Source organism: Notamacropus eugenii, chromosome 5 (genome assembly GCF_028372415.1).
Source record: "Notamacropus eugenii isolate mMacEug1 chromosome 5, mMacEug1.pri_v2, whole genome shotgun sequence".
Taxonomy (NCBI): Eukaryota; Metazoa; Chordata; class Mammalia; order Diprotodontia; family Macropodidae; genus Notamacropus; species Notamacropus eugenii.
In genome coordinates, this window is record NC_092876.1 from 56,115,769 (window position 1) to 56,142,474 (window position 26,706).

Sequence of the window (26,706 nt, forward strand, 5' to 3'; positions counted from 1 at the left end):
TCTGAGGGACCTTCCAGCTCTGATATCCTGTGTTCTAAGGGCCCCCCCAGCCCTGACATTGCATGTTCTCAGGGCCCTCCCAGCTCTGACATTCTATATTCTAAGCTCCCTCCCAGCCCCGGCAATCTGTGTTCTAAGGGCTTCTCCCAGGTCTGACATTCTCTCAGGCCCCTCCCAAGTCTGACATCCTGTGTTCTAAAGGCCCCAACTCTGACACTGTAGGTTCTGAGGACCCCCTGAGCTGTGACATTCTGGTTTCTAAGTCCCCTCTCAACTCTGGTACTCAGAGCAGATTTGCCCCACCTTCTGGAAGGACCCTGTAGGAGGTCCCCTAATTCCAGCCCGTCATCTCAAGTTTAGTTTTGGGACTCAGGCTTCTTAGGATGGGGAGAAGAGATGGGGTCCCCAAGATGGAAGGAATCAAGTGCCCCTTTCTTGCCCTCTGCCCCTGGAACCTGTAGGAAGCTGTGAGGCTACAAGAGCAGGCGGTCATGGAGGCAGAGGAGGTAGAAGCCCTGAGGAATGAGTCAGAGGTGCTACAGCAAACCCTACGGGACCTGGCCCAGGTGCGAGGAGGGCCGCTGGTCAGGGTGGGGATGGTGAGAAGCCTTAGAGTGCATGATGGGAGAAGCCCTGCTGCTGTGGCTTGGGGGAGGTCTCTGTGGGGAATGTGCCTCTTGGGAATCCCCCTTACTCCCTCCTATCCTGCCCTTGACTGAGGTTGAGCAGTCCCAGGTCCCATGCACTCCAGCCTAGGGGATGCTGTCTCCCCTTCACCCCTAGCTGGAACATCAAACTAACCAAAGTATATAGAATAAGGAAAGTGGGTTGACTAGACCTGATCCAGGTCTTCCTGGAGGAGGCAGGCATTGGATATAAAAGGTGGCAAACAGACTGGTATCAGAATAAGGTCTCTGGGGTTCTAATGTCTGAGGGTAGGAGCAACCCCTCCAATCCCGTATTCATATTGTCACCCTGTATCCTTTCCTCCTTCTGCACCAGGCTGTCCTGTCTGACACAGACAGTGGTATCCAGATGGGTGGGATGGAGCGCACCCCTGAGGCCTCGGATGGCAGTCTGCGTGGCCTCTCCAGCCTGCGGACCCCTTCCCCGCTCCGGCGCTCATCACCTCGCCCCAGCGGCTCCCCTCGCCCCAGCCTGTCTCCAGCCTTCTCTGATTCTACCCTTGCCTTGGTCCACTCTGCCCTGCATAAGAGACAAATGCAAGTCCAGGTAGGAAGCCTGGGCCGTTGTCCAGTGTCCAAGGGGAAGGAGAAGGAAGGGATGGAGCTTCCCCTTCTAGGGCTTGGTCTGGCCATGGTGGAAGCTGAAAGACCAGGGTGGACAGGAGACTCCTGGGAAGTGGGAGCCCAGTCAGGATGGTCATGTGGAGAGAAAAGATGAGGTCTTAGAGGGACTCATCGGAGCCAGTAGGCCTTGGGCATCTAAAAATGTGAACAAGATTTCCTTCCATATATTCTTAAGGCATTTTCCTTGGGACAGGGATTTCTCAGCCTTAGGGAAAGGACTAAGCATAGGAAATTTGGGGACCACTCAGGGTTGGGAATGAGGGGCTAGGTATCAGGGATGGGCATCAGGGTCCAAAATAGGGCATGTTCCAGAATTTGTGGAGCTAAGTGCTGAGGGTGGATGAACAGTGCCAAGTATGAGGGGCCAGTATCTGCTCTGGAAGTAGGAGAGGTGTAATGCTGAGGATGAGGACTCTAAGGATGGGCTTGGGGGTGGAATGCCCTTCATGGGCATTCACCATAAAGGATGGCAAGGACAAAGTCTTAGTGCAGTAATAGGGATGGGGTGAGTGTAAGTGACAGGAATTCCATGTCAGAGGTTGGGGCTCAGTCTTGGGGGTGGGGGCTCAGAGTTGGGATGGAGGCTCAGGGTCAATGATCAGGTTAAGTATCAAGGATAGTAATTAGCACCACATCAGAGGTGAGAGCTTAGGGTCAGGAAAGCTCTGTTGTGCCCTGAATTTTGGGAGGGTGAATGTGGGATCCAAGGCCTGGGCATCTGGGCTGAGGGTGAGGGTGATGGGCACTGATGGTGCTTGGGGCTCGGGGTTCCTTCAGGATATGCGAGGACGCTACGAGGCCAGCCAGGACCTTTTGGCCTCCCTGAGGAAGCAGCTGGCAGACAGCGAGGCTGAGCGCCGGAGCCTGGACAAGCAGTTGCTGCAGCTTCGGGATGTGGCTGATGGTGCTGTCCAAGCCAAGGAAGATGCCCTTCGAGACATCCAGAGGCTGCGCAGTGCCCAAGACCTACTGAGCAGGTACTGGGACATGGCCCTGCTGGGGCAAGGGAAAGGAAAGGAGGGCTTGGGCCCGGGGCTTTTACCTTGCCCTTGAAAGAGGATCCTTGAGTGTGGAGGGCAACCCAAAGCAGAGGCCCAGAGAGGCAGTCTGACTTGGCCAAAGCCGTACAGTAAATTATTGATGGAAGTAGGGCAAAAACTCCAATCTTTCAGACCTGAAAAAGGGAGGGGAGAACATGAGGAGAAGATGTTAATAATAACAGGTGTTTCTTAAGCAGCAAATGTGTGCCCTGCCCTGTGCTAGGCCTTGGGGATAGGAAGGAGAGGGACCAAAAATTCATAAAATGTCTGTGCTGGAAACAATATTGGAATATAGAAATGTACAACAAAGAATGTGGGAGTTGGAAGGGCCCTTAGAACACAGAATGTTAGCTGGGAAGAGCCCTTAGAACACAGAATGTCAGCTGGGAAGGGCCTTTAGAACACAGAATGTCAGCTGGGAAGGGCCCTTAGAACACAGAATGTCAGCTGGGAAGGGCCTTTAGAACACAGAATGTCAAAGCAAGAATTAACCTCAGACAAAGAATGTCAGAGTTGGAAGGAGCCTTAGAACATGGAACTTAAGAGCTGGAATGGCCCTTAGAACCTAGACTGTCAGAGCAAGAATTAAACTTAGAACACAGGTTGTCAGAGTTGGAAGGAACTCTAGAAAGTACATTGTCCCCCGCGCCCTCACACATGATCTTGACCCTCAAAGACTTTCCAGTCTGTTTGGGGAGGTAAGGCTTATACACATGCAATAGAATATAACATATAACAATATCTAACCAAGTTCTGGATTGTGGGTTTGAATTGTCAGTGTCACAGTAGGCTCTAGAAGAGAAAGATCAAAGCGTGGACTGACCTGGGTTGGGCAGGGCAGGGTAGGGCAGGCTTCCTGAAGGAAGTTGGGTTTGTTAGGCCTTGAAGCACTGGTTGGATGTGGCTGGGGAAGAGGAAGGCTGAGCAGCTCTACAGGTACTGAGTGCCACAGGGCGGGCCAGCTCCCATCCTTTCCTCCCTTGACCACTACTCCTCCCTGCTGCCCTTTGGCAGTGAAAAGGATGGACTGGTGCGGAGCCTGGCAGCCATGCAGATGCAGGTGGAGATGCTGCAGCAGGAGAAGGAGAAGCTGCAGCTGGCCCAGGATGAGCTCCAGAGGCAGAGGGACCAGCTGGAGGAGGAAAAGGAGGATATCACTCAGGACAGGGAGAGATTCCACAAGGAAATTGAGCGGGGGTAAGAAGGGGCTCCCTGACTCCTCCTACTCCCCTGCCCTGTCCAGATCCGGCCAGAATTGTCACCCCTGGAACCCTTTCTTTTTACAGAAGAGGAAACTGAGGCCCAGGAAGGGGAAGTGACTTGCTCAGGGTCACCGAGCTCTCAGGAAGGACCAGAGTTGGGAGTCAGATCTAGGGTTAGAGCATTTTCCATCGCATCCCATGGTCACTACAGGAGACCTCCTGCTAGGTCTTGGTCTGGTGCTTTTGAGTTTCCCATGCATTTTCTCATTTGTTCTCCACAGTACCCATAGAAATAGACTGAGTCCAACGAACACCTCTATTTCTGTGACAGGGAACCCTTGACTTATCCCTACCTGTTTTGTTAAGTGGCCATCCCTTCCCATGCAGGAGGTGCAACAAGTCCTGGAATCCAAGGACTTTAGATCTGACAGTCAGGCCTTGAGGGTGTGGAGAAGAAACTCCCTGAAGCTTTTCATGATCCTGGTGGGGAGGAACAGGGAGAAGCAGGAAGGAAAGTTACCCATTTCTTCATCCCTACTCTTCTTTTGGGCATCACCATCCTAGTCACTCAGGTTACCGCTCTCAACATCATCCCACACTTGTCTCCCTCCTCACGACCATCCTCGAAGCCAGTCAGTTGCTGAGTCTTGTCAATTTTTAAATGTTTTTAGTGATGCCATTTTTACATCACCATAATTTCCCTCAGTACTCTTCTCCCTTCCCTTCCCAGTGAATCATCTCATATACCAAATAAAATGTCTAAGACTAAAAAAGAAAGAAAAATAAGAGGAAAAATCATAACTGGTCAATACATCCTAAGTCTGAAATATATGCTATGTGAAACACTTGAAGACCTTCCACCTTTGCAGAGGAGTGGAAGGGTGTCTTCTCATATCTCTTCTTTTGAGCCATTATCATCACTAGATGTATAACCCTGGGCAAGTCACTTCACCTCGGTTTCTCCATCTGTAAAATGGATATCACAGCACCTATCTCCCAAGCATTAGGAGTTGTCAGGATTAAATGAGCTGATATTTCTAAATATGACTATGCCTGGCACATAGTAAGCTCTTTATAAATGTTAGCTATCATCATTATTATTATTTTACAACGTTCACTTCTGATATTTGTATGTGGCCAATGGTTCCATTTACATTTTTGCAATTACTTGTGTATCGTATTGGCTCTGCTGACTGCAGTCTGCATCCGTCCATGTTGATCTTCTCAGGCTTCTCTGAATTCATCACCTTCATCATCTCTTACAGCACAGTCCTATTCCATCACTCTCATGGACCACAATGTGTTTAGCCATTCTCCAAGATCTTGGCCAATATCACCTCCACTCTGTCTCTCCTGTGTGTCCCCCTTCTTTCTACTCACTTGGCCACCAGCCTAGGACATCATCACCTCTCGCCTGGGTTATCACAATCGCCTCCTGGTTGGTCTCCCCGCCTCATCTCTCCCCTCTCTAATCCATCCTCCATACAGCTGCCAAGGTGACTTTCTCAAAGCTCAGGTCTGACTCTATTACCCCCATGCTCTAAATAAACTCCAGTGTCTTCTGATCACCTCGAGGATCATATAGAAACTTCTTGGTTTGACATTTAAAGTCATGCACAATATGGCCCCAACCCACTTCTCCAGCCTTATTTTATATATTACTCCCCTTCATGTGCTCTGGATTCTGGCCAAATCGGATTTCTTACCTTTGCACATATTTGGTATTCTGTCTCCAATCTCCATGCCTTTGCATTGACTGTTTTCTCTTCCCCTGTCCTCCCATGTCTAAAGTGCAGCCCCTCTTCACTTCTCCCTCTTAGAATCCCTAAAGTCCTTTGGGCTTCAGCCCCAGGACCACCTTCTCCATGAAACCCTTCCTAGTGCCCCCCTGAAATCACCTATTTATTATGTCTATACTTATTTTGTATATTATTATCTATGTGTATGTTATGTCCCCCAATAGTATATAAGCTCTTTGAGGGCAGACTGTTTCATCTGTGTCTTTGTGTACTGAGCTCCAGGCACATAATAGGTGCTTAATATTTGTTGATTGATTGGTTGATTGATAGTCATAAACAGCTGGAGCAGCTGGAGGTGAAGAAGTCAGGGCTGATGAAGGAGCTGATCTTGGCTAAGGAGACCCTAAGCAAGGCCACTTTGGCAAAGGAAGTGATGGAGGCCGAGAAGACGGAGGTGACGGAGGCGCTGACCAAGGTGGGATCTTCCCTGGGCTCCTGAATTGACAAAGAGCCCCTGCTCTAGCTTGCTGTCCCTATCGGATCATAGGATCAAGGGCTAGAAGGGATCTCAAGGGTCTGCAGGGCCCCTTTTGGCTTGGGCAACTTCTTTCCTTGGGACTTTGTTCATAGTTAGAGAATCCTAGAACATCAGCCTGTGTTGTTGTTCAGTTGTGTCCAACTCTTCATGACCCCATGGACTGTGGCACGCCAGTACTGACCATAGGGTTTCTTGGCAGAGATCCAGGAGGGGTTTGCCCTTTCCTTCTCCAGTGGTCACCTTTTGTCACAACTCTCCACTATGACCTGTCTTTTGTATCCCTACACTTAGAGTTTCATTGAACTACACAAGCCCCTCTGCCATGACAAGGCAGTGATCCAGGAGGGGATACCAGCCAGAGAAAGAAGAAATAATGTGGGGTGGAAGGAATCTTAGATGAAGGAATTTTAGATCTGATAGGAGCGTTAGAACACAAGAATGTCAGTGCTGGAAGGACCCTTAGAATCCAGGATGTCCGAGCCGGGAGGGGACCTAGAACACAGGATGTCAGAGCTGGGAGGGGACCTAGAACACAGGATATCAGAACTGGGAAGGGCCCTAGGATACAGGATGTCAGATCTGGGAAGAGCCTTAAAAATAAATCCAAATCCCAGGCTTCCCCCTCTCCCCAGACTGTGTCCAGGTCAATGACAATAAGTGCCCTGATCCATCCCTCACTGTAGCCCTGCTACTCAAGGGTCAGAGTGTGGCTGTGAAGGCTCCACATTGGATACCACCCAAGAGAATCTCATTACAAGGTGATTTTAGCTGTGAGGGAGGCCTGTGGTGTGGACTTGGGCCAGTATGATAGCCGAGTGTATGTGGACAGAGGTGGTTGGTTAGAACAAGGTATAAAGCTGAGGCTTGTCCAAGAGTGTTTAAGAAAGGAAGCCCTGCCCTGGCCCCAGTCTCAGGTGACTACATCCTACATGGGTAAGGCAGCCTGAGGGCCCCAGGTGGGGATGGCTTAGGGCATTCCAACCCACCAATTAGAGGGAATGACTCCAAGAAACTGCAGCAAACAGCTGGTCAGCTGAGTCCCTCTGGCTTCCAACTGCTCTTTGAACCCTCTCTGACTGGGCTGGCTTGTCCCTTCCCAGAACCCTACTGTGAAGACAATCACTCTGACCTAGGGCTCCTGTTCTGGACCAGGAACTCCCAGGGTGGTGGTGGGGAGGTGGGAGAATCCCTCTACCAAGGCCAAACCGCCACCTGCTCTGTGGCTTAGAATCTTAGACAACTGCTGGGCCCCAGAGGGGAAGAGACTTCCTCAGGTTCACCAGGCAGAACTGCTGGCCCCCCACCAGGCCCGGGCTGCTGCTGGGCTCCTGCCATGAGGAAAGTCTTCCTCATGTCTAACCTCAGCGCCTGCCATCTTCCTTTGCAACATAAGCCCAGTAGAATTCATTCTTGCCAAAATGATACTGGTTTTCTGTTTGCTTTTTATACAGTTTGCTGTATACGGTGCTTTTTTTCTTTTCTCTTTTTGTTTGACTGTTCTGTTTCCCTGTGTATTCCTGTCTCTCATGTCTCTTTCTGTGTCTCTGTATTTCCTTTTCTGTGTATCTGCTTTGTCTCCTTCCCTCTTTCTCTTTTTCTCTCTTTTCTCCCTTTCTTTCTCTTCTCTCTCTTTCTCTCTCTTCCTCCTTCCTTCCCTCTGTCTCTTCTTTCCCCCTCCTTCCCTCTTTCTCCTTCCTTTCCTCTTTACTCTCTCTCCCTCCCTCTCTCTGTTTCTTTCTCTCCTTCTCTCTGTCTCTCTCCCTCCCTCCCTCTTTCTCCTTCCTTTCCTCCTTCCCTCTTTACTCTCTGTCTCTCTCCCTCCCTCTCTCTGTCTCTCTCCCTCTCCCTCCTCTCTCCCTCCCTCTCTCTCTCCCTCCTCTCTCTCTCCCTCTCTCTCTCCCTCCCTCTCTCTCTCCCTCCTCTCCCTCCCTCCTCTCTCTCCCTCCCTCTCTCTGTCTCTCTCCCTCTCCCTCCTCTTTCTCTCCCTCCCTCTCTCTCTCCCTCCCTCTTTCTCTCCCTCCTCTCCCTCCCTCTCTCTCTCCTTCCTCTCCCTCCCTCTCTCCTTCCTCTCCCTCCCTCCTCTCTCTCCCTCCCTCTCTCTGTCTTTCTCCCTCTCCTCTCTCTTCCCCTCCCTCTCTCTGACTCTCTCCCTCCCTCTCTCTGTCTCTCTTTCTCTCCCGCCCCTCCTTCCCTCTGTCTCTCTGACTCTCCCCATCTGTCTGCCTTTGTCCTTCTGTTTCTGTATATCCCCTTCTTCCTCGCTCTCTCAATCTCCTTTCTCTCTCTGTTCTCATCTCTCCCTTTTTTCTGGTTCTGTATAATCCCCTCCCTCGGTCTCTTTGCCTGTGTGTATTGCTCTTTCTCTGTGAGTTCTTGTCTCTCCCCTCTTTCTCTCCTTTTCTGTCTCCTCCTCCATCTCTCTGGTGTGTCTCCCCCGGATTCACATCTCTTTCTGTGTCTTTCTCTGTCTCTGTCTCTCTCTGTGTTCCTGTTTGTTTCCCCTATCTTTCTATCTCTCTTTTCTTGTCTCTATACCCCTTCCACCTTCTATGATCCTGCACTCTCTGTATCCACATATGTTCTTTCATGTTCCTCCATGTCTCTGTCTCTCCCGTGTCCCTGGACCAGGTGGAGGCCAGCAGGGCTGAGCTGGAGCTGTCCATGAACAAACTGAAAGGAGAGGAGGCATCTCTGCGGGATTCCTTGTCCAAACTGAGTGCCCTCAATGAGGGGTTGGCCCAGGACAAACGGGAACTGAACCACCTGGTCTCCCAGGTATGGCGTGCCCTCTTCCTGGGGAAGCAGAAGGGGCACGGCGCCCTCCCTCAGACACCTGCCTGAGCCTTACCCGGGCACCGCTCTGTCCCTACGAGTGGCATCTGGAGGCCCTCCATGACCCTGGACCCAGCCAGCTGCTGGAGGGCTGGGGGCCCACTCCCTTCCTTAGGAGCCTCTAGCTTCCCTCTGCCCACTTTCTCTCCCCACTTTTCCTTTTTCTCTCTTCTACCTCTATTTCCTTCTCTCCTTTTTTCCTTTCTTTCCATCTTTTTCTCTTTTCTGTTTATTCCTTTTTTCTTTCTCTTTTCTACGTATTTCCTTCCTTTTTTCTTTCTCCTCCCTTCTCTCTCCTCCTCGTCCTCCTCCTTTTTCTTTTTCTTCTCTTTTCTCTCGCCTTTTCTCTCTTTCTCTCCCCCCTTTCTCTCTCTCTCTGTCTTTCCTCTCTCTTCTTCTCGCTCCTACCACTCTTCTTTCTTGGGGATACAAGACATGAGTTGGGATCCTGGCAAGGCCCCTTCAATGGGCCTCAGTTTCCTCATCTGTAACATAAAGGAATTAGACTAGATGATCTCACTCCTCTCTTCCTTCTCTGTCACACTCATTCTCTTTTCTTTTCTCTTGCTTCTCTGTCTCTTTCCCTTCTCTTTTCTCCTCTCCACCATCTCTTTTTTCTTTTTGTCTGCTTTGCTTCACTTACCTCCTCTTCTCCACCTTCACATCCCCAGAGGAGTCCTTGGGAATTTTCTCTTCCCTACCTTGGCTTCCTGATTTGGGGAGCTTCCTGGAAGGTCACTCTCAGGTCCAAAGGGCATGAGATGCCAACCCAGGGTTCTCCTGCTACCCTCTCCCTTCCCTTAGCTTGAAGAAGAACGGGGAACCCTCCTTGGGCAGAGGCGAGATGCTGAGCAGGAAAAGGCTGCTGCCCAGGAACAAGTGGCCCAGCTCGAGCAAGAGAAGCTTGTACAGGAGGCAGAGAGACAGAGTCTGGAACGTGCCCTGCAGGCAGCCGAGCTGGCGCGGGAGGCCCTGGAGCAGCAGCTGCCTGCCTTTCAGAAGGAGCGCGGCCAGCTTCAAGATCAGCTGGCACAGGTAGAGAGAGGCAGCCCTTCCTTCTGGGGTGGCAGAGTCCCAAGGGGCACCAGTACCTGGGGTGGGGGGGCCAGAATGGGGCAGAGCTGTCCTCAATGGATCTGGCTTGGGGCAAAAATTAACTTTTTCTTCTTTAAAACAATTTTTCCTTTTATTTTTTTTCAAGAATTAATCTTAATGCTTCCCCAGCATGAAAATACAATGCTTAGAGTTGGCCACTAGCCATCGGGGAACTTCCTGGAGGAAGTGACTTTATAATACTGTGTTTTGAAATTGAGGAAGGGTCTGGATGGGCAGAGACCCTTCAGGTGGAGACTACTTGGGGAGGGGAAGAGAATGAGAAAGGATCATGGGAAAAAGAGCCCCCAGAGCCCAGGAAGGGAATCTCGGGACAGTTCAGAATGGGGACTTGGGCCAGGCTAAGACTTGGGGACTGACCCACCTCCTCCTGTTCCGGGGCAGTTGTCCAGACAGTTGGGAGCACAACAGGAGGAACTTCAGAGAGCTCATAGAGATGGGGACCGGCATTCAGAGGGGTTGGAGCGGGCGTTCCGCGAGATGGAGTCACTGACCAAGGAGCGGGCCAGCCTGCTGGTACAGCTGACCGCCTCCGAACGAGAGAATCGATCCCTGGCTGAGGAGGTAGCCGGCCTGCGGTAAGGACAGCACGGGGTGAGGGTGGGGGTGGGGTGTTTTGGTGCACCTCATCTGACCCCTTGGCAGCATGTGGGTGGGAGGAGGGGCAGGAATAACTTGGGGGAGAGGGCAGGGCAACTAAAGAGATCAAAAAAGGCATCCTGTAGCAGAAGATGCACAAGCTGAGCCTGAAATGATGCTAAGAGATAGATGTGAAAGGGAGTGCCTTCCAGGAGTGGGGAATACAGCCTATACAAAGGCATGATGGTGGGAGACGGAGAGCCAAGTTTGAGAAATAGCAGGAAGCCCAGTTGGGCTCCAGTCTACCACCTCTGAGTTTTTGCACTGGCTGTTCTCCTTCTTCATTGAGTCCTCCTTGCCTTTAAGATTCAGCTGAAGCACCACCTTCTACACAGTGTTTCCCATTCCTCCTAGCCACAAGTGTCCACCCTCCCAAAACTTTCCTATTCATTTTGTCTTTATTTATACATCATATATACATCCCGTCTTCCCTGATAGATTGTAGTCTTAATCAAGAGGAAAGATTTCATTTTTAGTTTTGTATTTCCATTACCAGGCATCAAGTAGGAACTTAATAAATGCTTTCTGATTAAGCGATTGATTGAAAATGGAGTATGTGAGAGGGAGAATATTCAGTAATTCTGTGAAAGTTGGGTAGAGCCACATCGAGGATGACTTTAAATGCCGGGCTGAGGACTTTACATATGGGCAGTAGGGAGCTATTGATGTTTCTTGAGTAGGGGTGTTACAAGGTCGGATCCTCGTTCTTGGGGGAGAGTAAGGGTTGATAGCATTAATAGCACTCTTGTTTCTGCAGCCTTGAAGATTACAAAGCACTTTCCTCACTATGCTCTTAATATGGATATTTGCTTCTCTACCTTATAAGGAAGGAAGCTGAGATTTAGAGGGGATAGGGAGCTGTTTCAGGGCACGACTTAGAGGAGAAGCAAATTTGATCCCTGGCTCTGTCTCCAAGACTAGGTGCAGGGCACAAGGCAGGCTTTTGCCTCTAGGGACAGTAACCCAGGAGCTGTGTTTGCCAACACAGAGCCGTGTGGGGTGGGGTCTGCCCAATACCTGCCCTAGCTTTCCTTAAGAAGCATGCAAACCTCCACTGGTGAGTATGACTATCCCAGAGATGTGGAACAGTTATAGACAGGCAGAGCTTTTCCCAGCAGCAGACTCCCCCTGTCAGGATAAAGCAAGTGCCCCTGGGCAGTGGCTGAGCCTCCCAAATCTGATTGTGCCTGCCCTCCCCTGGTCACACCCTAATTAACTGCCTTCCAGAGGCTGTTTCTTCCTCTGTAAAATGAGAAGTTGCGACTAACTTGGGGTTTCGTAACCTGGGATAGATGTCAAGGAGTCTGTAACTTGGATGGGAAAAAAGTATATTTTTATTTTTACTAACTTCTCATTTTCTTTGGAATCCTTGGGATTTTACTTTATGCTTTAAAGACATTCTTCTGAGAAGAGCCCATAGGCCCCCTAAGACACTGTCAGAGGGGTCCTGACCCAAAAAAGGTAACTCCTGGGCTGCATCATTTCTAAGGCCCTCCCAGCTCTGACTTTCTGTGTTCTGAGGCCCCTCCCTAGCTCTGACATCCTGTGTTCTAAGATCTCCCCCAGCTCTAATATTCTAAGACCCCTTTCAGCTCTGACGTTCTATCTTCCAAGGTGCGCTCAGATATTCTGTGTTCTAAGGACTCTTTCCATCCTAAAATCCTGCTCTCTGAAATTCCAAAGTCCCCAAGGAGGTGGCTGCACTTGGGAGGGCCCTGATTCCACGTCCTCCAGGGCCTGGGCCTGAGTGCATCACTGACCCTGTCTTTCTCCCCAGCTCAGAGAAGGACACCCTGGAGACCAGCCTGTTTGATGCCCACCGCCAGCTCAGTCAGATGGAGGCACGCAGGGAACAGCTGGAGGCTGATGTGCAGGGCCTACTGCTGGCCAAGGAGACTCTGACTGGTATGGACTCTGTACTATAGGGTAATGAGGATGGGAGGGGGCCAGCCCAGAGGACGGGTATTGCTAGGAGGACTTGGCAAGTCCTGGCTCCTCCTGCAGCTCCTGGGCTGGGCTGGGCCCCAAAGTGGACTGGGCACTCCCTCCTGACTCCTGGAGAGGCCGGGACCAGGCTAGAGCTCCGTTGGCCGTGACTCCGGTGCTGGGCCCATCCCTTCTCTCTTGATCTGACCACAGTGCCCTCCACTTCCATTCAATCGGGTAGCCAGGATTTATTGACAGCCTGCTGAGGGATAAGACAAACACAAAAATCCCTTCTCTCAAGAAGCTAGCAGAAACAACATGCATGCAAACCCCACCCCCCAAAAACATATACAAAGTGATTTCTTTGGTTGATGGTGGTCACTAGCATCAGGAGGGGCTTCCTGTAGGAGGGGGCGCACGTCACACTCAGAGGAGACAAGGTGAGTGATAATTCCTCAGAGGAGATGGAGGGAAACAGAATTAAAGCTTTAGAGATGGAAGCAACCTCCAAAGTTATGTAGGCAACTGAGGCGCCATAGTGCACAGAGCGCCCGGCATAGAGGAACGAAGGAAGACCTGAGTTCAGATCTCCCCACATCAGAGCCTTGCTAGCTGTGTGACCCTGGGCAAGTCCCTTAACCTTTGTTTGCCTCAGTTTCCTCCTGGGTACAATACGGACAATAATAGTATCTGCCACCCAGGGGTGTCTCATCAAATGAAACAAATTGTGTTAACACTTTGCAAACCTTATAGCTCTATAGAAACACCAGCTGGCTGTGGTTATTACCCAGTCTAGTTCCATCTTTTTACATGTAAGGAACCTGAGGCCCAGAGGTGTTCAGTGATTCACCCATAGTTGCACAGAAAACGGAAAGAGCCAGATTAGGAAAACTCAGGGAGAAAAGAATGGGAAGGGGTTGTCAGAGGGTGGGGAGGGGTTCACAAGCTGCAGAGTCAGGAGGAAGACAGAAGAGGTCACTGGGATTAGCAATGAAAATAGGGAGTGATATCCACTAAGTGGTAGGGTGTTAGGTCATGTGACCAGGGAGGTTACCTGGTACTAGAACCCAGACTGCTGAGCTTAACCAGCTGCACCTTTGTATTCTCTAACATGACAGTGACATTTCTTTCAGTGATCACCCGGGAGGGTCAGATTCACAAATGCCTTCTCCAGGGCCCTCAGGTGCTGTCCTCTGGGAGTCTTCTCTCAGCTCTAAGAACACAGGATGTCAGGGCTAGGAGGGCCCTTAGAACACAGGATGTCAGGGCTGGGAGGGGCCTTAGAACACAGGATGTCAGGGCTGGGAGGGGCCTTAGAACACAGGATGTCAGAGCTGGGAGGACCCTTAGAACACAGACTGTCAGAGCTGGGAGAGCCCTTAGAACATAGGATGTCAGAGCAGGGAGGGCCCTTAGAACACATCATGTCAGGGCTGGGAGGGGCCTTAGAACACAGGATGTCAGGGCTGGGAGGACCCTTAGAACACAGGATGTCAGAGCTGGGAGGACCCTTAGAACACAGGATGTCAGAGCTGGGAGGGGTCTTAGAACACATCATGTCAGAGCTGGGAGGGCCCTTAGAACACAGACTGTCAGAGCTGGGAGGGCCCTTAGAACACATCATGTCAGAGCTGGGAGGGGTCTTAGAACACAGGATGTCAGAGCTGGGAGGACCCTTAGAACACAGGATGTCAGAGCTGGGAGGGGTCTTAGAACACATCATGTCAGAGCTGGGAGGGGTCTTAGAACACAGCATGTCAGAGCTGGGAGGGCCCTTAAAACACAGGATGTCAGAGCTGGGAGGGGTCTTAGAACACAGCATGTCAGAGCTGGGAGGGCCCTTAAAACACAGGATGTCAGAGCTGGGAGGGGTCTTAGAACACATCATGTCAGAGCTGGGAGGGGTCTTAGAACACAGCATGTCAGAGCTGGGAGGGCCCTTAGAACACAGGATGTCAGAGCTGGGAGGGCCCTTAGAACACAGGATGTCAGGGCTGGGAGGGCCCTTAGAACACAGGATATCAAAGCTGGGAGGGGCCTTAGAACACAGAATATGTCAGTATCCCCCTCCTCATGCTCCACAGGGCAATTGGTGGGTCTTCGGCGGCAGATGGAGACCGAGGTACAGAAACTGGTCCGGGACAAGGAGCTGTTAGCCCAGCAGCTGGTGCAGGTAGAGCAGGAAGCCCAGGCCACCCTTCGAGGAGAACAGGCAGCCCATGATGAGGATGTAGAGCGGCTGCGTCAGGAAAAGGTTTGAGGGGATGGGAGAGGAGCTGCTGGGCTAGGCATTAGTGTGGGAGCTGAGGCCCAACCAAATGGAACAGACAGAGTGAGGGGAGCATGGGCCCCCCCCATCATAGGGCCCAGAGAGGAATCACTGGCTGAGAGCCTCTGACAACATCTGGTCATCGTGTCACAGATAAAGTAATGGAGACCCAGAGGGAATTAGTTTACCCAAGGTAGTAAGGAGGAGAAGTGAGATTTAAATTCAGAGTCTGTAAATCAAAACCTGGCACTCCAGCAGGGTACTCACATTGATGCTTTACCTTCCGTTCCTTCTAGGGAAACAAAAACTGATAGCTAGCCAGCTAGAGGGAGATAGATAGATGGTAGATAGATAGATGATAGGTGAGTAGATAGATGGATATAGCTAGATAGATAGAGATAGATGGATAGGTAGGTGGATATAGATGGATGGTAGATGGATGGATGGACAGATGGATGAATAGACAGATGGATGGATGATGGATAGATGGATGAATATAAATAGATGGTAGATAGACAGATAGATAGATGATGGATGGATAAATAGATGGATAGATAGAGGGTAGAGGATGGATGGATAAATAGATGGATATAGATAGATGGTAGAGGATGGATGGATGGATATAGGAAGATAGATGGTAAATACTTAGATGGATGGTAGATAGATATATACACACACATACACCCTATATTCACATTCATATGTTATTTTTAAATATTTTTCTAGAAAGGATGTGTATACATAAATACATTCTCACATCAATGCATATTTTTTTCTAGAGGATATGTGTACACATCAGTTTGAACAACTTCATTTTTAGATGAAGAAACCAAGGTCCAGATCCCACAAGTCATTGGGAACTCCCTTTGTGACTCAGGTTCCCTGACTCCAAACATGTAGATTTCAGATCTCTGCGTGAGTCTCTGTGGTGAGCCAATCTGGTCAGTCAGTCGAGCATTTATTAAGCACTCGTTGTATACTTCCTCAAGATCACGCAGCCAATCAGTGGCAGAGTTAAGACTGGACCCCCAGCATCCTGACTTTGGGGCCCGCTCATGCCTCTCCTCTTTCCCCATCCCTCTGCAGGAGGTGGCCCGCCGAGAGCTGGAGGCAGAGCGAACAGAGCTGCTGCACCGCCTGAGCCAGGAGCGAGAGGAGCTGTTGGCCAGACTCGAGGCGGAAAAGGAGGAGCTGAGCGAGGAGATCACTGCCCTGCAGCAGGACCGGGATGAGAGCCTCCTGCTGGCCGAGAATGAGAAGCAACAGGTAGGAGGAGGCAAGGCCCATGGCCGCTCTCCTGCCTCCCTGAGCAGATGTTCCCCAAGACGGGGCAGCAGGGAAATGAGGTTGTCACTGTGTTTTACACCAGTGACAATGTCTGGAAAGTCACTGGTCCCCCATGTGCCCCGTCCTAACAGGCTCAGACCAGTGGTGTTATGGGAACTAGCCAGAGTGGCAACAGCTTCTGGCTCTGCGCAGCAGAATGACTGAAGCAAGTCAGTCTCTTCATGCCTCAGTTTCCTCATTTGTCAAATGCGGATAACAACATCTTTGCTGTTTAGTCATTTCAGTCGTGTCTGAGTCTTTGTGACTCCATTTGAGGTTTTCTTGGTGAAGATGCTACAGTGGTTTGCTGTTTCCTTCTCCAGTTCATTTTATAGATGAGGAAACCGAGGCAACCAGGAGTAGAAGACTTGCCCAGGGTCATACAGCTACTGAGTGTCTGAGGTTGGAGTTTAACTCAGGTCTTCTTGACTATCTATTGCAGCTGCCCATCATAGAAAAGTTAGAAGCCGGGAGGGCCCTTGGAACAGAATGTCAGAACTGGGAGGGGTCTTAGAACACAGGATGTCAGAGCTGGGAGGGACCTTAGAACACAGGATGTCAGAGCTGGGAGGGACCTTAGAACACAGGATGTCAGAGCTGGGAGGGACTCTGAGAAAAGGAGACCTTAGGTTCCAGACGCCACCAACTCTCCCACTGATGTTAGCTGGAAAAGCTTATGTGACCTTAGCCTTCGTTCAGCTTAAAGAACACAATCCTTAGGAGCAGGGAAGTGGGACTCTCTCTGTCTCAGTGTTTTCTGCCCTACTCAGACTGTGCCTGGAATACTCTGGTCAGTCCTGGGCATCCTGCATTGGGAAGGACTTTGATACTGAAGACTAACTAGAGGAGGGCCACAGGATGGTGAAGGGGCCAAAGATACCTCGGGAAAATTGCTGAACCAAGTAGGGGCATTTAGCGAGGGGAAGAGAAGACTGGGGGCTGTCATGCTCATAATGTAATATGCTTCTCTGGTGCCGTACGGTTGGCCAGGCTCTTCATGTGAATCATTGCATCGATCCTGCCAGCAGCCCTAGAAGATAGGAGTTACTGTTTTTCCCATTTTACAGTTGAGGAAACTGAGATTGAGAAAAGTTAAAGGCGCTGCTCGCTTAATAATAATGATAGTAGCGGCTAACGTATCCATATAGTGCTTACTGTTTTATAGGCACCATAAGGGACATGCTGACTTCTAAGGTGTTTCTGATTCCCAAACTGTGATCCTACATGTGTCTCCATCTTTCCCTCTCCCTGTCCCTCCTGTATGAGCTGTGTCTGTTCCTGGAGCAGCAGGACCTACTGGGGGATGGGGTACAGAATCCCCGTGCATGTGCATGAGCAGGTGCTCATGGAGTCGACCCTGACTGACCCAGCCCCCCAACCCCTCTCTCTTTGCTCCTTGCAGGCCCTGTCTCTGAAGGAATCAGAGAAAACAGCTCTGTCCGAGAAGCTTTTGGGTACCCAGCAGAGCCTAGCTACCATATCCATGGACTTGGAGAGACAGAAACGAGATGCCTTGACCCGTCAGGAACAAGACCGGGTAGGTGGCACAGAGCAGAGGCTCAGTCCAGTGTCTTGGCACCCCAGTTCCTGGGTCCTTACTTGGCCTCAGACCAAGGGAGGCTGATAGTCTTCTCAGTCACCTCTCACATGGGTATCACAGGCTGATGGGGAAGTTATGACTCCTCTCCTCAGGGAATTTTGAGTCTGAGTGGGTATACACCGCCTGTGAGGCATTTCACTCACACACACACACACGCACACAAACAGACACAGACACACACACACACACACACAGACACACACACACACAGACACACACACACAGACACACACACACACAGACACACAGACACACACACACACACACACACACACACACACACACACATCCCCACCCTAGACCAGGGCAGGAGAAATGAGCCAGAGAGAGTGGGTAGGGACATGGGCACCATTGTCCAGTTAGGGGGTGGATGGAGAGGGACTGGCCTCACATATCTGTGCATGCCCATATCCCTCCAGAGCACTGTGAATGCCCTGACCGCAGAGCTGCGGGACCTCCGGGCCAAGTTTGAGGAGGCCATCAACAGCCATGAGCGGGAGGTGAAAGCACTGCAGGAGCAGGCCCGAGATCTGGGCAGACAGCGAGAATCCTGCCTCCGAGAGGTGAGAGACCCCTGAGGATGAGGGAGGGGATGAGGCACCTGGCATGGTGGGCAGGGCTCGGGACAGGGGTGTGTGTGCATGGAGTGTGGGGGAGTGAAATTCCCCATCCCCATCCCTCTTACTAGCCCCATCATCATTCCTGTCCATAATTCTACAGCCTTTTCTCAGCTTGCCAATGCCTTACCCCCAACCCCCTCACTGAGCCCCCAGCCCCCTCACTGAGCCCCCAATCCCCCTCATCGAGCCCCCAACCCTCTCACCAAGCCCCCAACCCTCTCACCAAGCTCCCAACCCCCTCACTGAGCCCCCATTCCCCTCACTGAGCCCCCATTCCTCTCAGTGAGCCCCCATTCCTCTCAGTGAGCCCCCATCCCTTTTGCTGCTTCCTTGACAAACAGCATGGCAGATGCTTAGGGGGCCCCAAAGGCCCCTCATCCTGAGCTTCTCTCCCTCCCTGCTCTTGGCCCGGCCCCCTCTAGGCTGAGGAATTGAGAACCCAATTGCGGTTGTTGGAGGACTCCCGAGATGGGCTCCGGAGGGAGTTGCTAGAGGCCCAGCGGAAGGTCCGGGAAGGACAGGAAGGGCGAGAGGCCCAACGCCAGGAGACCCTGGAGTTGCGCCGCAGCCTGGGGGACAGCACCAAAGAGCGAGAGGCCCTGCGGCGCTCCAATGAGGAGCTGAGAGCTGCCGTCAAGAAGGCTGAGAGTGAGCGCATCAGGTATGGTGGTGAGGCCTGGGGGTGGGGGACAGGGGCCACTCTCGAGCCCTTCTGCAGGCCCCTGTCTGCCCCTGAGTCCTTGTCCCCACCACACTGAGCTCCCATTCACCCCCAAGCCCTTGTCTTCCCATTCACCCCTGAGCTCTTGTTCCCCCCTGGAACCTGCTGCTCCTCACTGCGTCCTCTTCATCTCCCCTGAGCTCCCCTTGCTCCCCAGAAGCTCTCGTTTCAGTCCTTCCCTTTACTGAATCGCCACCCTTCACCACCACCCCTTACCCACCACTTTCCCCAGAGCTTAGCACAGTGCCTGGCACATAGTACTTTGTAGGTGCTTAATAAATGTTTATTAACTGACTCCAACCCTTCACAGCATCCCATCCCCCTCACTAAGCCTGAGCCCGTCCCTGAACCCCCTTTCCCCACACTGAACCCCCATCCCCTTGACTGAGCCCCAATCCTGCTAACTGACCCACCTCTCCTAAGCCTTCATCCCCAGCATTGTGTACCATCCCCCAAGATCCTAAGAAAGTGTCGGGATGTTAAATTGTGACCCTAGCTTCCAAGTCTTGTAGGGGCCAGCCAGCAGCCACCTCTAATTACCAGAGCCCAGGTCCCTAACCTTCTGCCCTTTCCCTACCCCAACATCCACCAGCTTAAAGCTCGCCAACGAGGACAAGGAACAGAAACTGGCACTGCTGGAGGAGGCTCGGGCAGCCTCGGGTAGGGAGGCTGGAGAGCTGCGGGCAGGGCTGCAGGAGGTGGAGCGGTCGAGGCTTGATGCCCGGCGGGAGCTGCAGGAGCTCAGGCGCCAGGTATAGAGCCTTGTGAAGTGGGGCCCCTGGGCCTCGCTGTCAGCTTGAGGAGAAACCATGGGCAAAATTCCTTTACCTCCTTCACTGAGCCTCAGTTTCTCATTTGTAAATGTGAGTAGTTGATCTCTGATGAGACTTCTGCCTCCAGTCTGGTGGGGGAAGTGGGTCACATACCCTCTGTACAGCAGCTACTACCAGTACATAACCTTGCTCCCAGCAACACTGGGAGGTCGGTGCTATTAGCTCGTCCGGTATCTGACGAGATGCTCATAGACCTGCATTTAGTAAGCAGGACAGTTGTTGCAAACTGAGTCCATGAGACTGTATGGTATAGTAGGAAAACCACAGGAGTTAGAGGTAGAAGAACTAGATATGAATGTAGGCTGTACCACCTACTAGCAAATTTGAACTCAGGTCTTCCTGATTCCAGGCCCAGCGTCCTATCTTTTACTCCAGTTCAGTAAGATTTGAATGACTGTCATTGCCATGAGACCTCCAACAAGATACTGGCTGTAAACTGCTTTGTAAACACAGGAGCAGCCCTGCTGGCTGTCTGGGGGACCTGGGTCAGAGCTGGATAATCAGAGTTAATCAGGGAAGCCTTCCTGGATTAGGAAGTTTGTAAACCAGAGTCCCCACAAAGCAGATTACATTGGATGGAGTAGGGGAGGGTCAGGCCCCCAGCTCTCCCTTCCAGCCTGAACATCCCTCCCTCTGTTGGCCCCAGATGAAGATACTGGACAGTGATAATGCCAAGAAGACCCAGGAGCTGGTGGAGCTGCAGGGCCGGGTTGCCCTCAGCCAGCAGCTGGAGAAGGAGGCCCGGAGGGAGGCCTTTGGCCTCAAGCAGAAAGTTCTAAAGGGAGAGGTTGCCCTGGATGGGACCAAGCAAGAGGTAGGTGGCCCCCATAGCAGAGTGGGTGGAGTGGGGGAGCCACCCTCCCCAGGTCAGGGACTCCACCCTTCATAAGTCTCTATCTCTACCACTAACCAGGGACCTAGGAGGCCAGGCTCCGTACATCCCCTTGCTTCCCCTTGCTTTCCCCAACACCTTGGGATGGAAAGGTCATAGGGAAGGGAAGCCAGTTGTGTGCCAGTGTACTCACACCCTCACTGCCTACTTTAATATTTAGCACTAACTCCATAGAACTGTGGCTGCATAGAGAGAGCTTAGGGACTTTTAAAACTCAGCCCGAGATAGTGCTTAGAATGGGTCTGAGGAGCTAGCACTGTGCTGACCCTCCCCTCAGGATGCTGCAGCCCAGGCAACTGACCACTCCCACCTTTCCCTTCCACCACTGGCTGGAATCAGAGACTCTAGACTTGAGGGCCATAAAGCATAGGCTATTGAAACTGGGAGGGCTCTTAGAACACAGAATGTCGGACCTTGATCTAGAGACCTTAAAACAGAGACTGTCAGAGCTGAGAGGGTCCTTAGAACACAGAATATCAGAGTTGGGACGGTTTTAGATCACAGGATGTCAGAGCTGAGAGGGCCCTTAGAACACAGAATGTCAGAGCTGATAGAGTCCTTAGAACACAGAATGTCAGAGCTGGGAGGGTCCTTAGAACACAGAATGTCAGAGCTGCAGGATGTCCTCTGACATGCTCACCTCCTCTCTCTCCTTCTCCATCCGTCTACCGCCAGCTCCTTTCAGTTCAGAGGAGACTTTTGGAGGTGGAGCAGGGATTCCAGGCACGGGAGCGAGGCCTCCTGGGCTCCTTGGAGGAATCTCGGGGCTCGGAGAAGAAGCTTCTAGACAATGCTCGAAATCTGGAGCTGAAGCTGGAGAGGACACAGGCTGAAGCTGGGGAGCTAGGACTCCGACTGAGCGCTGCAGAGGGCCGGATCCAGGGCCTCGAGATGGAGCTGGCCCGAGTGGAAGGGCAGCGGCGAGAGGCTGAATTCCAGCTGAGCAGCCTGCGCTCAGCCCTGCGCCGCACCTTGGGCATAGGAAGAGTCCCTAGTCCTGCTTTCCGGGCCTACGCCAATTCCCCTAAGAGGATCCCCTCCCCAGCAAGAGGTGACAGACTTGGGCCCGGGTCATGCTTGGAGATGCCTGAGCCAGGCCAGTCAAAGGGGCATTGGACCACAGATCTAGAGCCAGAAGGGGCTTTGGAACACAGGATGTCAAAGCTGGGAGGGCCTTTAGAACCCAGAATGTCAGAGCTGGTGATGGGGTTGGAAAAGTGGGGGGATTCAGGGACCCCTCAAGGACCTGAGGACAGGAGAGGGTCATCTAGAATGAATTCACAGACTCAGGCATTCTTGAAGTCAAAGTGGCAAAGATTTATTGTTACACTTTTCAGCAGGCAAGAGTTCTGACCTTAGAGGGGTACAGTTAAAGTTTACATAGGATAAACTACAGTAAAACATGCGCCAAATATGCTAGCTGGGTGATTCAGGGTGGGATTAGGGTGTGGTTAAGAAGTGGTCAGTTCTTAAAGGAATATGTACTTTTAATATCTACTGCCCAGGTGTTTTACCCAGAGTTCATTGGGAAATAACCCAAGTAGGGGGAAGGGGGCGCCGCGTGGAGGTGTGGTTTTAGACCTGCCACGTGCAAGTCAACTAAACGTCAGGGCTGACTGAGAAATACCCAGCTGCTCCCCATCAGTGTCTTGTTAGACACGATAAACAAAGGATGTATATGTATGTCTAAACCCAGGATACACATGATGAGGAGTCCAGGATACATATGACTGGTCAGTAAGTAGGAAATATCTTTATGAGCTGGTATCCAGCCGGTTCAAAGTAATAAATTCTAAGGGTGCAGCTGGCTGCTGTATCAGGAAGAGAGAGAGAAAGGTTTTCTAGGCCAGGCTGTCCTGTTTTGCTAAGTTGTACTGTCCCTGGGCTGGGGAGAAAATGTAGGGATAGTGTTCCAAGGCTAGAGAGAAATGGGATTTTAGAATTGGGGTCCAAGCACAGGCACTCAAGCACCCCATCATTGGGAAGTCCCTTAGAACACAGAATGTCAGGCCTTAAAACATGGAACGTCAGAGCTGGGAGGCCCCTTAGAACTTAGGATGTCAGAGCTGGACTGCTCTCATTTTATAGATGAGAAAATTGAGGTCCAGGGAGTGAGTTGACCAAGGTCACCCAAGTAATAATGAGGGTTCTAGAGCTGTGTCTAGAACCCTGATTTCCTGACTCCCAGCCCAGAGCCCTGCTCACAACACAATCTGCCTCTGTATGTGAACTTCCTGCATGGATAGCTAGGTGACCAATGGGGGCGGTGTGAAGTCCATGGCCAGTGAATTGGGTAGTCCAGGTGTGCCGGGGTCAGTCAGAGGGGTGGGCACATGCTGCCCAGGACTCTGGCTCTCAGATCGAGTAGCCTGAGCCCCTTCTTGCAATGCTGCTGTGTGCCACAAGGTGTCGCCCTCTCCCCTGCCTTCTCACTCATGCTCTATTAAGCATCTGCTGCACAGGGTGTGCTCGCCAATCCTGGGGGAGATGGATAGTTTAGTAAGAAAGACATCCCTCCCTGCAGACGGCTTGTGGTCTAAAAGAGAGACGGCACAGGCACAGCTGATTGCTACAAAGCAGTGTGTTATTGTTCATGTGCAGAACCACAAAACAATGCGTTAGCATTCCCATACAATGCATTGCTATTCATATACAATACTCTTTTAATATACAATGTATTATTATTGATATACAGAACAACAAAAAACGCATTGTTATCCATATACAAAACCACAAAATAATGCATGATTGATGTAGATTGTTAATTACGCAGATTATAATATGATACGATATATGATTATAATATATAATGATATAATCTAATATGATTATAATATAAACAGTTCTAATACTGTGTATTATTAATACAAAATAGTACAAGCTTATTAGAGAAGAGCTCGCATTTATGTAACACCTTGAAGTTTAAAAGGCTCTTTCTCCATGCTATCCCCACAACTCCCCTGGGAGGTAGGGTCTATTATCAGACTCATTTTACAGATGATAAACTGAGGCTGAGACCACTTTCTAAATGTCTGACCTAGAGTCACACAGCTTAGTGAGTATTTGAGGAAAGATTTGAACTCAGATCTTCCTGACTCCAGGTCCAATATACTGTACCACAAGCTACCTCGAGAGAAACCCAAGACAGAGTGTTCTGGGAGGTCTAAGAGGAAAGCATGTTAATAGTACAGCTCTGTGTGGTACATTAAGGTTTGCAAAACGCTGTATATTATCTCATCTGAGCCCCACAGCCACCCCATGAGGTGGATGCTGCAGGTGTAATCATAACCCATTTTCCTGATGGAGAAACTTGTCCATGGTCACGTGTCAGAAATGGGATCTAGACTCAGGATCTGTGGGATCTGTCACTTCTCCATTGTTACTGCTGAGATGGGATCAGGGAGGTTTCCTGGAGGAGGTGACTTTGTAGGAGTTTCAAAACAAGACTTGAGGAAAGGGGGGACATTCCGGGCATGAGAAACAGTAGTGGGCGAAGGCGTGAGGTGGGGGTGGTCAGTGGGACAAACATTGTTTGCTGGACTCAGGAGGGTGTGGAGGGAAGTACTGTGAGATGAAAGGTAGGGTGGCATCAGATTGGAGAAGACCTTGAATGCCAAGAACTTTACTTGGTTGGTGCTAGGAAGCCAGGCAAGATTTTTGAACAGAAGTGTCCATGATCGAGTCTGGCTTTTTGAGAAGTGATTCTGGAGTGTAAAGGATGGGTGCGTTAGAAGGGAGAGAGAATGAAGACAGACTTGCCCCCACGGTCACCCAGCTAGTGTTTGAGGCTGAATTTGAACTCAGGTCCTCCTGACTCCAGGCGTGTAACTGCTGCTGTCGTGACCTTCAAAAGTAGGGCCTGACCCTCAGCCATCACCTTTCTACAGTATTGTGTCTCTCCCCCCACCAAGGTTTGGTAGCCTAGACAGCAACCGTGAATTGAAAGAAACCTGTTTCATGGGTTTGATCAGGAGCTCAGTTTTGGACCCTCAATCTTTTCCTCATGTCTCCTCCCAGGGAGTGGGGAGTCACCTCCAGAGGGGTCCAGTTGTTCCAGCTCCCCTGAGCGCACCCGTCACTCCTGCACCACCTCCCCGGAGCCCATGTCTTCCCCCCCACCTCCCAACATGGATCTGGATGCTGAGACTGTGAGGGCTGCCCTGAGGCAGTTCCTGAAGGAGCTGCAGGATGCCCAGAGGGAACGGGTACAGGCCCAGGGTGGGTGGGTGGGTACATTCAATGCCAGGGGAGACCTAGAATCCTCATGAGGCCAAGCCTTGAGGCTGAAGGCCCACGCCTCCATGTCCAGCCTCTGACTCCAAGGCCTCCCCGCTCAGAAGAGGAGGTCGGCACCTTGGGACCCTGGGCAGGCTCTCCCTACTCCTGTTTCCCAGTGTGGGCCCCCTCCCCACCTCCACCAACCCCCTACCCCAGATCCCCATGACTTGACTAGGGAGTCTGTGGTTGGGAGGTAGCCTTTGTGGTCCTCAAGAGGCTGAGCCTCCTCTCTGCCCTAACATAGGATGAGTTGCGGGTTCGAGTGAGCACCCTGAATCGACAGCTGGCCGACTCAGAAAGAGCACGAGACACAGCCAACACCCATGTGGAACAGCTGCAGAAGTTGGTGGTGGAGTGTGAGGAAGGTTGGTGAGGGATTCGGAGGCAACCCAGTCCCCAGGAAAGGCCCCCCCTGCATTCAGTTTTGCACTGGGGGTGCTGAGGGTAGGGCAGGGGAGAGGAAGGCAGTCCAGAAGAGAGGGACCTGAGCTGGGCTTGGGGTCTCACTCCACAGGGCGGCGAGGAGCAGACGGGCGGCTGAGTGGGGCCCAGGCAGCCCTAGTCCTTCGAGAGGAGAGCGTCCGGCGGAGCGAGCGGGAGCGCCGGGCTGCTCTGGACCAGGTGGCCACCCTGGAGAGGAGCCTGCAGGCAGCTGAGAGCGAGCGTCGGGCCAGCCAGGTGGGTGTCCGGCTCCTTGTGTCTGGGCATGTTGGCCCAGGTGCCAATCAGCAGGCCTTTCCTACATGCCAGGTAGTGGATGCTGGGGATAGCAAGACCAAAATAAGACTGACCCTGTCCTTGAGGAACAGCTGGGTGCTGCAGTGGGTAGAGCGCTGTGCCTGCAATCAGATGTGAGTTCAAATCCAGCCTCAGCTAATTCCTATCTGTGTGACTCTGGGCAAGTCAGTTCACCTGAGTGTGGCTCAGTTTTCTTAACTGTGAAATGGGGACAAAGACAGCCCCTGCCCTCAAGGCTGGTGTGAGATCAAGTGAGATAAAATTTACCCCTATAGAGTATCCGTGTGTGTGTGTGTGTGTGTGTGTGTGTGTGTGAAGGAGGTGGGGAAGGCTTTTCAAATATTTGAGGTTGTCTTGTAGAAGGATTAGCTTTATTCCACTTGGCCCCAGAAGGCAGAACTAGGAGGAACTTGGGAACTTGGTGGAACTTGTGGGCATCACGTCTAGGTTTGATGTCAGAAAAAACTTCCTTACTACGTCCAGGAAGTGGAATGGGATGGGGGTGGGACAGGGAGGGCCCCTCGCTGGCATCCTGAAGCAAAGGCCACACGGCACACATTCACTTGGGCTGGACTTGGGGCCTCCCAGGTCCCATCACAGTCAGAGGCTCTGGCTCTGCGTATTTATTTAGCTCTCCGTGGTCTGACGAGGGATTCCACAGACATTATCTCATGTAATCTCGGGATTTGTCTGTGTAATATAAGCACACAATGCGGGTACTTGCGTCTGGCATCCTGTACATACTCTGTGCGTGTGGGTACATACTCTGTCTTTCTGGGTATCTTCACCAGGTGACGTTTTTCTCTAGTAGGCCTCTCTGTGTCCATAGATACCCACATGTGATCATGGGGGAGTCCTGGAAAGGGGGGATGTCTCAGAGTTCAATGGGAGAGAAAGATCAGGCAGGTTGGGTTGGGAGAAGGAGGGAGGTGGGTGGGAGGACTTTCACTCCCCTCATCTTCTCTCCTGACTCCCCTCCTTCCCTGCCCCTGCCTTTCCCCCCAGTCTCCCTTTGGTGCTCCCCTACCTCCCATCTTCCCCCACCCCTCCCCTGGCCCAGGGCCTGGCCTGACTGGGCAGAGCCGAAAGC

At 51.6% G+C, this 26,706-nt stretch overlaps 1 protein-coding gene across 7 annotated transcripts in view; it reads left to right on the plus strand.

Annotated features, from left to right (window-relative positions):
• The window catches only part of CROCC (ciliary rootlet coiled-coil, rootletin), a 74,521-nt gene that overhangs the window by 37,553 nt on the left and 10,262 nt on the right, over window positions 1-26,706 (plus strand). For 6 of the 7 annotated variants that reach the window (XM_072609059.1, XM_072609054.1, XM_072609055.1 and 3 more), the window contains 20 exons: window positions 462-566; window positions 1,003-1,233; window positions 2,088-2,287; window positions 3,365-3,547; window positions 5,622-5,766; window positions 8,458-8,604; window positions 9,466-9,696; window positions 10,159-10,352; window positions 12,191-12,318; window positions 14,424-14,593; window positions 15,695-15,874; window positions 17,337-17,471; window positions 17,954-18,097; window positions 18,577-18,815; window positions 19,468-19,627; window positions 20,355-20,522; window positions 21,276-21,651; window positions 24,618-24,805; window positions 25,123-25,243; window positions 25,393-25,556. In XM_072609059.1, the coding sequence (XP_072465160.1) occupies window positions 462-566; window positions 1,003-1,233; window positions 2,088-2,287; window positions 3,365-3,547; window positions 5,622-5,766; window positions 8,458-8,604; window positions 9,466-9,696; window positions 10,159-10,352; window positions 12,191-12,318; window positions 14,424-14,593; window positions 15,695-15,874; window positions 17,337-17,471; window positions 17,954-18,097; window positions 18,577-18,815; window positions 19,468-19,627; window positions 20,355-20,522; window positions 21,276-21,651; window positions 24,618-24,805; window positions 25,123-25,243; window positions 25,393-25,556 (3,609 nt within the window). The remainder of the gene's footprint in view (window positions 1-461; window positions 567-1,002; window positions 1,234-2,087; window positions 2,288-3,364; window positions 3,548-5,621; window positions 5,767-8,457; window positions 8,605-9,465; window positions 9,697-10,158; window positions 10,353-12,190; window positions 12,319-14,423; window positions 14,594-15,694; window positions 15,875-17,336; window positions 17,472-17,953; window positions 18,098-18,576; window positions 18,816-19,467; window positions 19,628-20,354; window positions 20,523-21,275; window positions 21,652-24,617; window positions 24,806-25,122; window positions 25,244-25,392; window positions 25,557-26,706) is intronic. The other variant, XM_072609057.1, reaches the window with a different exon arrangement.